The 14416-nt window shown below is 49.2% G+C and overlaps 1 protein-coding gene across 5 annotated transcripts in view; it reads left to right on the top strand.

The window, feature by feature from the left end:
• als2b (alsin Rho guanine nucleotide exchange factor ALS2 b) overlaps positions 1–14416 on the top strand; it is a 123316-nt gene that overhangs the window by 35075 nt on the left and 73825 nt on the right. For all 5 annotated transcript variants that reach the window (XM_078229082.1, XM_078229080.1, XM_078229081.1 and 2 more), the window contains 5 exons: positions 280–451; positions 1702–1891; positions 3205–3270; positions 7262–7424; positions 11310–11441. In XM_078229082.1, the coding sequence (XP_078085208.1) occupies positions 280–451; positions 1702–1891; positions 3205–3270; positions 7262–7424; positions 11310–11441 (723 nt within the window). The remainder of the gene's footprint in view (positions 1–279; positions 452–1701; positions 1892–3204; positions 3271–7261; positions 7425–11309; positions 11442–14416) is intronic.

Raw genomic sequence — 14416 nt, 5'->3', positions numbered from 1 at the left:
TCTTAGTATCATCCGCAAACTTACGAATCAGACTAGCTACGTTTACTTCCAAGTCATTTATATATATTACAAACAGCAGAGGTCCCAGCACTGATCCCTGCGGGACCCCACTTGTTACAGACGTCCATTCAGAAAAACACCCTTCCACCACTACCCTCTGTCTTCTATGGCCAAGCCAGTTCAGAATCTATCTAGCTAGTTCACCCTTGATCCTGGTGAGATTTAATCTTTTGTACCAGCCTGCCATCTTCAATGACATTGTGGTCTGTTTGGTTACAGCTCGGCTACGTGAGCAGTCTGTTTGCGGGGGGCCAGATGTGTCTGGCGCTGTCGGACAGGAACGTAATGGGCTACATCGCCAGCTTACACGAGCTCGCATCCGCAGAGAGGAGGTTCCACTGCAACCTGAGCGATGTGAAAAACCAGATCCTCAAACCATTGCTGGGCTTGGGTAATTTCCATGTTCTTTCTGACCCTCTCCAGCACTCCACACAATGTATATGGCAGCAATTTAATCTGAAAATACACAATCCCCTCCTTAGTACGATTAGAGATTATCCTGATTTGAGGTGCTCTGAGATGAAGCATTCTGAGCCAAACAAAACCACATTGAAACATTCTGAATTGACAGACCCGTCCCCACCAGTACTGCACCCCAGTGTTATACAGTGACAGACCCCTCCCCACCAGTACTGTACCAGTGTTATACAGTGACAGACCCGTCCCCACCAATACTGTACCCCAGTGTTATACAGTGACAGACCCGTCCCCACCAATACTGTACCCCAGTGTTATACAGTGACAGACCTGTCCCCACCAGTACTGTACCAGTGTTATACAGTGACAGACCTGTCCCCACCAGTACTGTACCAGTGTTATACAGTGACAGACCCGTCCCCACCAGTACTGTACCAGTGTTATACAGTGACAGACCCGTCCCCACCAGTATTGTACCCCAGTGTTATACAGTGACAGACACCATCCCCACCAGTACTGTACCCCAGTGTTATACAGTGACAGACACCATCCCCACCAGTACTGTACCCCAGTGTTATACAGTGACAGACACCATCCCCACCAGTATTGTACCCCAGTGTTATACAGTGACAGACACCATCCCCACCAGTACTGTACCCCAGTGTTATACAGTGACAGACACCATCCCCACCAGTACTGTACCCCAGTGTTATACAGTGACAGACCCATCCCCACCAGTACTGTACCCCAGTGTTATACAGTGACAGACCCATTCCCACCAGTACTGTACCCCAGTGTTATACAGTGACAGATTGAGGGGCTATTAAGACTTGAAGTGAGAAATATTGAGCAGTAATCAATGCTGCAATATGGATACCCAGTCCCGGGATGGGGAAAGCTTGGAATAGGCCCTGAATAGAGAGAAGCGGTTGCCAATTTTAAAACAAATGAAATAGTGAAGTCCACAGCAGTAGGATGGGCTTGGTATTAATCTTGAGTGAGTGTTGGTTTCTCTATTACCTCCCAGGGCTGTGTAGAGATCTGTCTGATTATAGCCACTCTCTTACAAATGGAATCACTGTCAGTGGTCCAGGGTGCAGCTTGCCAGCCTGACTGTGGATCCAGGGCGGGAACTCCAGAGTGAGGATTGTGTAATGTAATGACTCGCTTGGATGTACTAAAGATTGTCAACGTGCCTTGCTAATCGTGTATTGTGCTTTACAGATAACCTGTCTTCCATTTTGGGTTTGACACTGAGCCAGTTACTGCAAGACACAGCCAGCAAATATAGCAAACTCTGCTATCTGATTGGACAGCACAGCGTCACCTTGAATAAGTTCCTGCACGGTTCAAAGGATGTCAAGACGCTCGTCATGTTGGAGCACGCGAGCATCTTCCTGGACACGTTCAAAGAGCAAGTACACAGCCCAGTTACTGCTCCTGCGGGTGATGCATGTGTTCATTGTCAGGGGGGGAGGGGGAGACAGGGATCTGAGCGCAAAGGTTTTCATACCTCAACGGGGCGGTACGGTGGCACAGTGGTTAGCACTGCTGCCTCACAGCTCCAGGGACCCAGGTTCAGTTCCCGGCTTGGGTCACTGTCTGTGTGGAGTTTGCATGTTGTCTGCGTGGGTTTCCTCCGGGTGCTCCAGTTTTCTCCCACAATCCATAGATATGCGGGTGAGATGAATTGGCCATGGTAAATTGACCCTTAGTGTCAGGGGATTAGCAGGGTAAATACCCGGTGTTACAGGGATAGGCCTGGGTGGGATTGTGGTCAGTGTAGTCTCGATGGGCTGAATGGCCTCCTTCTCAACTGTAGGGATTGCATGGTTCTATGAAGTAGAAGGTGCTGGGGGGCTGCGTAAACTTGAGGTGATCCGAAACTCTTTTCCCCCCCCCCCGCTCCCCCACACACAAACAACGTCCAACATCTGAACTCTCGCCCAGTCCTCGTTCACCCATCGCCCTCGTCTTCACTGACCTACGTAGGTTGTTAATCTACTGTCTTCCTTGGGCATCCTAAATTTAATCATTCCACCATTGGCGGCCATGTTTTCAGCTGTCTGAACACTAACCTCCAAAACTCCGCCCTCACTGACCTCTCACCTTTCAAGATGTTTCCTTTAAAAACTACTCCAACTAAGCTTTTGACCTCTTGCACCAAATATCTTCTTGTGGTTCATTTATCAGATTTTCTTTTATATTGATATATCTTGGGACGTTTTGTTACATTAAAGGTGCTGTTTGGATCTGTTGCTGTGGTGGGATATGGGGAGTTCATCAAATTGGACAGGCCAGGAATGATCAAGTTTATTTATTTCTTCGTCACAAGTAGACTTACATTAACACTGCAGTGAAGTTACTGTGAAAATCCCCTAGTCCCCTCACTCCGACATCTGTTCAGGTACACTGAGGGAGAATTTACCATGATCAATCCACCTAACCAGCACGTCTTTCGGACTGTGGGAGGAAACCGGAGCACCTGGTGGAAACCCACACAGACACGGGGAGGATGTGCGGAGTTTACACAGACAGTGACCCGAGGCGGGAATCGAACCCGGGCTCCTAGCGCTGTGAGGCAGCAGTGCTAACCACTGTGCCACCGTGCCGCCCAGTCTGTGCCGGTTGCGAACACTTTGCTCCAGCATTTCATTCAGGTACCTGTTCCTTTCCATGAAGTTGTTGTTAGTTCTGTTGACCATGCTGTTCTCGCTCTGGTTTCAGGTACTCCAGCTCCGTGGGCAACTTTCTGGTAGTTGGTGGTTTTCAAGCATTGGCCAAGCCAACAGTGTAAGTATCACTAAATGTTATCTACTTGAAGCTGTATGGCACAGTGGGTAAGGGCCTCATTGCCTTGTGTAAAACATCTGGGCCTGTGTTCTCCAGAGTTTCAGAGAGGGAGAGGTGATCTCATTGTAAACTACAAAATAATTAAAGGGATAGGCAGGGTGGACACCGGTAAAATGCTTCCCCTGAGTGGTCACCTCCTGTCGGAATTCAGTGATACTCGGTGGATGATCAGCCATGATCAGATTGAATGATGGCGCAGGCTCGATGGGCTGAATGGCCTACCGCTGTTCCTATGTTCCACACTCCCTGCAATCAGAAAACTAGCGTAGTTAGTGAATCCTCACCTTTCAATTTGTTATTTACCAGTTTGAGTCTGTGTCTAGGCTGACTCCAAAGGGCAGCCGTGGACACTGGATTGAAATAGCAAAAGCTTTTTAACGCAATTCTGCTTCTGGTTGTTCCTGAACTCGGTGACGTTCAATTTCCAGCAGCGCTGTAAGGGTGAGGGGATGTACTGTTGTGCCTGGCCACGCAGTGTGTTTTTTAACCCTTATACGGTGAACAAAGCACTGCGAGTCAACTTCTTATTAATGCAATAACCTTTATTAATTCACAATTAATATTAGTTACACGAGTTACTTTTACAGAACAATCAGAAGTTTCAAACTTAACGCTGGAATTTGACTTAACTGCGAGTGGCTGATAAGTAGCCAAGCAGATATTGGCCTGTATCCACATATCGGTCTCTGCAGTCTCCTCGGTATGGTCTGGTCTTTGGTCCGGTCTGATCCTCTTCCTCTGAGTCTGGTCTGTTCTTCCTTCTCCTCTGGATGGTCCAGGGTCATCCTTCACGGTGGTTGGTCTCTAGAGTCGCTGCTGCTGGTAGTGTGTTGCGTAGCACCTTTATCCTTCGCACCCTTTCGGGCGGGCCCTCGGTCACGACCAATCATCAATCAGGCGCTGCCACACTGATTTCGGGGTGTGTACCAAGCGGCCATGCCTGTGGGTGCTGGAGGCACCTGGGTCGCATACCTCCCTCCCAGATAAGGGACTAAGGCGCCCCTTTGTCTAGTAAACATGGTTGGCACAGTGGTTAGCACTGCTACCTCACAGCGCCAGGGACCCGGGTTCAATTCCCACTTTGGGTCACTGTCTGTGTGGAGTTTGCACGTTCTCCCCGTTTCTGCGTGGGTTTCCTCCGGGTGCTCCGGTTTCCTTCCGAAGTCCAAAAGTGTGTAGGTTAGGTGGATTGGCCATGATAAATTGCCCCTTAGTGTCAGGGAGACTAGCTAGGGTAAATGTATGGGGTTATGGGGATAGGGCCTGGGTGGGATTGTGGTTGGTGCAGACTTGATGGGCCGAATGGCTTCCTTCTGTATTGTCAGGTTTCTATTCTATGATTCTATGTTTGACCAGAAAGTGTCCATTGTCTTCGGGATGGCCTATTTCCTGTGTATTCCCGATCATAGAATCCCTACAGTGCAGAAAGAGGCCATTCGGCCCTTCGAGTCTGCACCAACCACAATCCCACTCAGGCCCTATTCCCGTAACCCCACATATTTATCCTGCTAATCCCCCTAAAAACTAGGGGCAATTTAGCATGGCCAATCAACCTAACCCTCACATCTCTGGGCTGTGGGAGGAAACCGGAGCACCCGGAGGAAACCCACACAGACACGAGGAGAACACACACTGACCCGAGGCCGGAATTGAACCCGGGTCCCTGGCGCTGAGGCAGCAGTGCTAACCACTGTCTAAGGCTGCTTGTCTCAGTCTTTACACACAGTTGGCTGTCCTATTCCATCATGCTTTGTAATCGCCACCTTTGGTGACCTGTTTAGCCATAGTACGCACACTTTATTCTCATATTGCCTGGAAAGGGTAGGTAAGTTGGTTTGAACCTTGGGAGAACATGAGGAGAAATCTGATAGTTGGGAATATGAAGAGCAGTTAGGGGGAAACTTAGACAGCCAAAGCAGAACTGAGTTCATAGAATCCTTACAGCGCAGATGGAGGCCATTCAGCCCATCGAGTCTGCACTGACTCTCCAAAGGAGCATCTCACTCAGGCCCACTCCCTAACCCCATAACCTCGTTGTGGAATAAATTGCAAAGAAAGTACATTGAAATGTAAATGTTCGATACTTAAGTTCTGAAAAAGAGTCATTGTGACTCGTTGTTAACTATGTTTTGCTCTCCACTGATGCTGGTGAGGTTTTCCAGCCCTTTCTGTGTGTGTTTGCAGAGAGAGTGAGGCAGTGGAAGGATGTGGTGTTTGCATGGGACAGGAGGGATAAGGTGTGTGGGAGGGATTGGAGGGATGCAGTGTGGGTGGGTAAGCAAGATCGTTCTTCAAGAAATAGTGGTTTGGTTGGACGTGGAGCTCTGCTTCTTCCTGGGCCTTCCTTCCGCAGCCTTTTAAACCCAAGTTTGCAAATAGTCACTGAATAACAATTTACCGATTGTGTCCGTGGATATCTGAAAGTGAGAATCAGTTCAGTTCATAGTGTCCACAACTTCCCCTGGATCTCAGAGAATCTCCAACTAATTGTCAAAATCTTGTCCTCTCCATAGGCCTCTTTCCATCTCAAACTAATCACCAGAACTCTACTCTCCCCATAGCCCAGTATTATAGAATCATAGAATCCCTACAGTGCAGAAGGAGGCCATTCGGCCCATCGAGTCTGCACCGACCACAATCCCACCCAGGCCCTACCCCCACATATTTACCTGCTAATCCCTCTAATCTACGCATCTCAGGACTCTAAGGGGCAATTTTTAACCTGGCCAATCAACCTAACCCGCACATCTTTGGACTGTGGGAGGAAACCGGAGCACCCGGAGGAAACCCACGCAGATACGAGGAGAATGTGCAAACTCCACACAGACAGTGATCGGAGTCAGGAATCGAACCCGGGACCCTGGAGCTGTGAAGCAGCAGTGCTAACCACTGTGCTATCATTCCCTAACTAATCCCACTGCCCTGCTCTCTCCCCATAGTCCTGTATCATTCCCAAACTAATCCCACTGCCCTGCTCTCTCCCCATAGCCCAGTATCAATCCCAAACTAACACCACTGCCCTGCTCTCTCCCCATAGCCCAGTATAAATCCCACACTAACACCACTGCCCCGCTCTCTCCCCATAGCCCAGTATCATTCCCTAACTAACACCACTGCCCCGCTCTCTCCCCATAGCCCAGTATCATTCCCTAACTAACACCACTGCCCTGCTCTCTCCCCATAGCCAATGTAAGAATCCCAGCCTAATGCCACTGTCCTGCTCTCTCCTCGTGTATGTGGCCAGGGCTCCAAAGGTTGTCTTCTGTTGTCCAAGGCTAATTGCCCTGAGCAAGTGGTGATTGGAACTCCTTCCATGAGGTGAAGTGCTCCCACAATGCTGTTGTCAGGAAGGGGATTCTGGCATTTTGATGCAGCGATAATGAGCGGGCATGTTATTATGTGGCTTGGAGTGGAACTTGGAAGTGGTGGCACAGTGGTTTGCACTGCTCCCTCACAGCACCAGGCACCCAGGTTCGATTCCTGGCTTGGGTCACTGTCTGTGAGGAGTTTGCACGTTCTCCCCGTGTCTGCATGGGTTTCCTCCGGGTGCTCCGGTTTCCTCCCACAATCTGAAAGACGTGCTGGTTAGGGTGCATTGGCTATGCTAAATTCTCCCTCTGTACCCGAACAGGCGCCGGAGTGTGGCGACTAGGGGATTTTCACAGTAACTTCATTGCATTTCACAGTAACTACATGTCAGCCTACTTGTGACACTAATAAATAAACTTAAAACCTCAGGAGTACGGGGGAGCGGAGCGGGGTTGACGTTACTGTAAACCTCCGACAGACATCCTGTGAAATAGTGCTCCCTCTTTCTATAGGTGCTCCTTGCTGCATGCACCCCCGGTTCAGTAATAAGGGGGCATTAAGTTTAAGCTCTGTGCCTGATCCACTGTGGAGTAAGTGTGGTTGTTTTGTATCTTTGACACAGGGAGCTGTTCAACAGGAACCTGCAGACACTCCAGCAGTTGTCTGAAGTGACGGACGAGAGTATCCACGCGGCTGACCTCTTGCACACCCTCTTCTACTTGCCCATCAGGCACCTGCATGAATATGCACGCGTGCTGCTCAAACTCGCGACCTGTTTCGAGGTGGTAAGTGACGTTTTGTGCTTGCTCGGCGTCAAGGTGAACTGCTCCAGCTTGGCAGCTGTCATGAAAGCCTGACCTTTTCCTGAACTGAAACTGGGTCCTCATCTCACCAACTGATGATAAGAGAGACAAAAATAGAGGATGCTGGGAAATCATAGAATCCTACAGTGCAGAAGGAGGCCATTCGGCCCATCGAGTCTGCACGGTGCACAATCCCACCCAGGCCCTGTTCCTGTAACCTCATTCACTCCGCTAATCCCCTGACGCTAGGGTCAATTTAGCATGGCCAATGCACCTAACCCACATATCTTTGGACTGTGGGGGGGAAACCGGAGCACCCGGAGGAAACCCACGCAGACACGGGGAGAATGTGCAAACTCCACACAGACAGTGACCTAAGCCGGGAATTGAACCCAGGTCCCTGGCGCTGTGAGGCAGCATTGCTAACCACTGTGCCATCATGCCGTCCCAGCAGGTCTGACATACCTGGAATTAAGAATCAACTGATGACCATGAAACCATTGTCGGAAAAACCCATCTGGTTCACCAGTGTCCTTCAGGGGAGGAAACCTGCTGTCCTTATCTGCTGTGGCTCTGGAGTCACATGTAGTCCAGACCAATGTGGTTGACTCTTGGGGTGGCATGGTGGCACAGTGGTTAGCACTGCTGCCTCACAGCACCAGGGCCCCGGGTTCGATTCCCAGCTTGGAGTTCACACATTCTCCCCGTGTCTGCGTGGGTTTCCTCCGGGTGCTCCGGTTTCCTCCCACACTTTGAAAGACGTGCTGGTTAGGTGCATTGGCCATACTAAATTGACCCTTGGGTGTACCCGAACAGGCGCCGGAGTGTGGCGACTAGGGGATTTTCACAGCAACTTCATTGCAGTGTTAATGTAAGCCGACGTGTGATATTAATAAATAAACTTTTTAAAAAAAACTTAACTGCCCTCGAAGGGCAGCTAGGGATAGGCAATAAATGCTGGCCAGCCAGCTACGCCCATGTCCCACGAATGAATAAACAAAAAAGATCTGTGGAGAGAGAGAAACGTTGGCTCTATTCTCTCTCCACGGATGCTGCCAGACCCGCTGAGATTTTCCAGCATTTTCTGTTTTTGTTTCAGATTCCAGCATCTGCAATATTTTGCTTTTTCTGTTATGATGATACGAGGAGCCTCTGTTTAAAAAAAAAGGTTGTCAGTGCAATGGTGAGAGAGAGCTGTAGTGACAGTGGTGGAAAGGACAGGAGCTGCCAGCACTGGGCTGCAGGCTCCTTTAGGTCTCCCCTAGCTCCCTGGCACTGTGTCGGGTAATCCTGGTTGAGACAGGACACCCACGTGCAGACTTGAAACCCTTTGTGATTTTTTTTGAAGCATTTCAATGATTCTGCTCCACACTTGGGAAGCAAGAACCATGATTCCCTCTTCCTAATGGGTCAGCATCTTATCCTGAGCGGATAATAAAGAAAGCATATGGAATGTTGGCATTTATAGCTAAAGGAATAGAATATGAAGGTAAGGAAGTATTGTTGCAATGTAAAAGTTAAAATGTTCAAATTGATGTTTCATAGTTTGGAAGTTAAATTGTGCGGAAGTTAAAGTGTTCAAATTAAGATTTCATGCTTTCTCTGTACAGTAGTGGAAAATGTTTATCAGCTTACTGACCTTCATAAGGAGTCAGTATCTGCTATTTTTTCACAGGCCCCCATAATATTTTCCTTTTTCGGCCTTCACCAGAGGGTGAACAAGACCAGATTTTTTCCATAACAAATACCAAAGGCAAGATATGGGGATGTGCTATGCAAATGAAGGATTAGCAGAAGTCAATTTTTCATCGAATGAGAAAGGGCGAAAAGCTGGGATTTAATTGGCCAATATGTGTGTCAATGAAAGATGTGAAATATCTCTTGTTCCTGATTGACTGTAATTGACTATAACTGCTGAGCTGTTTCTCTGCAACCTCAGAACCGCTCCGGTCATTCAGATTTGGCCGTGGAGAGTTCTCCTTGTGCACAAGTAATTAAAGACCTTGCATTGGATGCATGGTGTCCAGCGCTGTTTGTGTAAAGGGTTGACTGAGTGCCTTTAGATTGCTGTTACCCAAGAGAACTCTGACAACTATACAAGGCATTGGTGAGGCCGCACCTGGAGTATTGTGCACAGTTTTGGTCCCCTTATTTGAGGAAAGATGTAGTGGCATTGGAGGCAGTTCAGAGGAGGTTCACTAGATTGATTCCAGAGATGAGGGGTTTGTCGTATGAAGAGGGATTGAACAGTTTAGGCCGATACTCTCTGGAATTTAGAAGAATGAGGGGAGATCAAATTGAGGTTCACAAGATGATAAAAGGTCTGGATAAAGTAGACGTGGAGCGGATGCTTCCTCTTGTGGGACATTCTAGGGCGAGAGGTCACAGTCTTAGGATAAAGGGTAGCAAATTTAAAACAGAGTTGAGGAGAAACTACTTCTCCCAAAGGGTTGTGAATCTGTGGAATTCGCTCCCCCAAAGTGCGGTAGATGCTGGGACAGTGAGTAAATTTAAGGAGGAGTTAGACAGATTTTTAATTGGTAATGGGTTGAACGGTTATGGGGCAAAGGAAGGAAAATGGGGATGAGGAGCATATCAGCCATGATCGAATGACGGAGCGGACTCAATGGGCCGAATGGCCTAATTCTGCTCCTATATCTTACGAACTTATGAAGATGGCTGTGAACCAGGTGTCTGCAGTGGCTTTGGGATGACTGGTTATATCCGCAAAGTTAATGGCTTGGGCATTTCTGAGCGGCAGTCAATTTGATGTGAAACCTGGTTCCTGGCTTTTCACTTTGCACTTTTAAACCCCGGGGACACACACTCACTCTTGATGTGCCGTTCCCACTCTGGGTTTGTGTTGGTTGTTGGCTGTTCCCAATCCAGGTTTGTGTTGTTGGTTGGGTGAGGGGTGTTTGCAGATTGTTGAAGAGTCAAGGTTTTAATTGGGAAGGCAATTTTCTGTCTTACATTCAAGACAATCCCTGCAGTGCAGAAGGAGACCAGTTGGTCCATCGAGTGGGCGGCATGGTGGCACAGTGATTAGCACTGCTGCCTCACAGCTCCAGGGACCCGGGTTTGATTCCCGGCTTGGGTCACTGTCTGTGTGGAGTCTGCATGTTCTCCCCATGTCTGTGGGTTTCCTCCAGGTGCTCCGGTTTCCTCCCATGCTACAAAGATGTACAAGTTAGGTTGATTAGCCATGCTGAATTGCCCCTTAGTGTCCTGGGATGTGTATGTTAGAGAGATAAGTGGGTTAAATACGTCGGGTTACAGGGATGGGGCCTGTTGTCAGTGCAGACCTGATGGGCTGAATGGCCTCCTTCTGCACTGTAGGGATTGTATGTATGATTCTGCAGCAACAACAATCCCAGCCAGGCCCTATCGCCATGCATTTACCTTGCTAATCCTACGAAGGCGCAATTTAGCATGGCCAATTAACCTAACTGCACATCTTTGATGGGTAATAATGCAAAGGTGTTGCTGTGTGTGAACAAGCCAGCATGGGAGTGGTTTGGAGGCAGTTTCTTTTGTACCCTCAGCTGGGGCAGATGTATGGATAGTGGAAACATCCTCCCGACTCTAGGCTTGAGAGGAGGAGATCACCCTGACTTTTTCTCCTCTTTCCCCAACCCTTCAGCCATTATTCAGTACCAGTGGGAGTTGTGTCAATTCGATTGCACTCGATCCTTGCATTTGAACAGCCTGTGCCTGTCTGCACTTAAATAATGAGCACCCGGGTGAGGGAGTGCAGCAGCCTCTGGTACACGCGGAATGTCTCTGAGCACCGTTGTGTGGGATGGGGGAGGAGTTGGCTGTCAGGTTGAACGGGGTAACTCTGTCTTGCTTTGTGTCCTGTGGCAGGTTTCCAAGGAATACTACAAGCTGCAGGAAGTCAGCTGTCAGTGTGAAGCCCTTGGCCTGTATCTGAAGAAGAAGCAGAAAGAGGCTGAATACACCTACAACTTCTGGAAAACATTCCCAGGGAAGATGACGGTACGCCCCGCACTAATCGCACTCTGAACACGTTAACCTTAGCCCTTGGAGAATGTGGTTCATGTCATCTCGTGGCTTATGTGCTGCTCTTGTTAATCTTTCTGGGACCTCAGCCTGGTACACAAGTCTATCTGTGTTGCTGCTGACTTCTTGCCGCTGTGCAAGCTCCTGCACTCTTTCACTCGCTGCCTCTTGCTCTCTCGATGGTTTGCTAGCTCGCTGACTTGTGTGTTTGTTCACCCTCAGGCACTTGCTATTGTGCAACTCTACTGTGGCAATATGTTGGCTTGGGTGGATTGGCACGGGGTGTGGTTGTGGTGATGGGGGAATTGGGGTAGGCACTGGGTGAGGTTGGCGTGGGGGGTGGAGTTGGCACTAGCTTGGGGATGTCAGGATGGGTGCAGGGTGAGGGGGGCACTGGGTGGAGGGGATTGGAATAGGCGCTGGGTGAAGAGGGGGGCGTTGGGGTTGGCACTGGGTGGGTTGGTGTGGAGTTGGCACTGGGTGGGGTTGGTGTGGGGTTGGCACTGGGTGGGGTTGATGTGGGGCTGGCACTGGGTAGGGTTGGCGCTGGGTGAGGTTGGTGTGGGGTTGGCGCTGGGTGAGGTTGGTGTGGGGTTGGCGCTGGGTGAGGTTGGTGTGGGGTTGGCGCTGGGTGAGGTTGGTGTGGGGTTGGCGCTGGGTGAGGTTGGTGTAGAGTTGGCACTAGGTGAGGTTGGTGTGGGGTTGGCGCTGGGTGAGGTTGGTGTGGAGTTGGCACTAGGTGAGGTTGGTGTGGGGTTGGCGCTGGGTGAGGTTGGTGTGGGGTTGGCGCTGGGTGAGGTTGGTGTGGGGTTGGCACTGGGTGAGGTTGGTGTGGGTTGGCACTGGGTGAGGTTGGTGTGGGTTGGCCCTGGGTGAGGTTGGTGTGGGGTTGCTGCTGGGAAGGGAAGGGGTGTGGGCTTGGTGCTGGAATGGGCAGTGACAGGGAAGTTGGCATTGGAAGTGGTGATGGGATCCGCAGTGGGCTGAAAATGATTGGATGGATGTTACTGGAAATCAGCGTGTTACCCAATAAGAAATGCCTGTGCAAGAAGTGAATGGGAGCCGGGTGATATTGTGTTTCCAGGGTTTTGGGATGGAGTCTAAATTGCAGACCGAGGGATACTGATCTGGGAATGACTGAGTGAAGAATTCCTGTAAGGTAGACGCAGAAGGAAAAGATTGTAATGCGTCTATGTTTGGCTGATGGAACTGATCACTCGCCAGTCTCTGTGTATTAATAGCCCTTTATCCAGCTCTGGATCTGACTTATCCTGGGGATTGAGAGCAGCATGTCTATCTGAGCCAGCCTCGCATCTGTTGGAAGTAATATCCCCGTGACTAAGGAGAGCGAGACTGAAAACTGGAATATTTTTATTTGTTCAGGGAAAGCTAGTTTTAGTGTAGGAAATGTCATGGCCAGTGATCACACTCAATGTTCCTTTCATGTGGCCTGTTTATTTCAAAGCCTTTTCACCCTCAGAGACACCACACACGTGTGTAATAGAGGGGAGAGTGTTCATGCCTAATAAACCTGATCACCTTTCCGAGGAGGTAGCTAGTGTAGTGGACAGAGGAATATCTAAGGATGTTATTTGGACTTCCGTGGACTCCCTCTAACGAATAGCTAAAGAGTCAGAGGTTTACACCATGGAAACAGGCCCTTTGGCCCAACTTGTCCATGCCGCCCTTTTTTGGTTAAACCCCTAAGCTAATCCCAGTTGGCCACATTTGGCCCATATCCCTCTATACCCATCTTACCCATGTAACTGTCTAAATGTTTTTTAAAAGACAAAATTGTACCCGCCTCTACTACTATCTCTGGCAGCTTGTTCCAGACGCTCACCACCCTCTGAAACAATTGCACCTCTGGACACTTTTGTATCTCTCCCCTCTCACCTTAAACCTATGCCCTCTATTTTAGACTCCCCCAGCTTTGGGAAAAGAAATTGACTATCTAGCTGATCGATGCCAAAGTTGAAGCTCATGGAACTGAAGGCAAATAATTGACTGAACGACAGGGGTCAGAATAGGGATAATGGGCAGGAGGGATTTTACGAGGATCTGTGTTGGGGCCTCCGCTGTTCCCAGATTTGCCAATGACCTGGAAGACGGGATACCCACGCAGCCAAGTTTGCTGATGATGCAAAGATTAGTGACATCGTCAGCAGTGTAGGTAGAGTGTAAAATTGCAGGGAGAGGTTAAGGGTGGCACAGTGGTTAGCACTGCTGCCTCACAGCACCAGGAACCCAGGTTCGATTCCCAGCCTTGGGTCACTGTCTGTGTGGAATCTGTTCATTCTCCCCGTGTCTGCATAGGTTTCCTCTGGGTGCTCCAGTTTCCTCCCACAGTCCGAATCTCCTCGTTTCTGCGTGGGTTTCCTCCGGATGCTCCGGTTTCCTCCCACAGTCCGAAGAAGGACTGATTAGATGTATTGACCATGCTAAATTCTCCCTCGGTGTAGCCGAACAGGTGCCGGATTGTGGCGACTAGGAAATTTTCACAGTAACTTCATTGCAGTGTTAATGTAAGCCTACTTGTGACACTAATAAATGCACTTAAAGGAATCAGCCTGATAAACCTTCTCTGTACTATAAGGACACCAAAACTACACAAAATACTCCAGGTGTGGCTTCACCAATGCCCTATACAATTGCAGCAAAACATCCCTATCCCTATACTCGAATCCTCTCGCTATGAAGGGAAACATACCATTCTTCACTGCCTGCTGTACCTGCGCACTTACTTTCAGTAACTGATGCACGAGGTCTCCAAGGTTTCATTGAATCCACCTCTCTCGATTTACACCCATTCAAGTAATCTATTATTGCTACCAAAGTGGATAACCTCACATTTATTCTGCCATGCAGATACCCACACACTCAGCCTGTCCAAATAACGCTGAAGCATCTCTGTTTCTTCCTCACACCCAACTTTGTATCATCTGCAAATT

The sequence above is a fragment of the Mustelus asterias genome, chromosome 14, assembly GCF_964213995.1.
Source record: "Mustelus asterias chromosome 14, sMusAst1.hap1.1, whole genome shotgun sequence".
NCBI lineage: Eukaryota > Metazoa > Chordata > Chondrichthyes > Carcharhiniformes > Triakidae > Mustelus > Mustelus asterias.
Note: the sequence above shows the minus strand (reverse complement) of the source record. Positions and strands in the feature narration are given on the sequence as shown.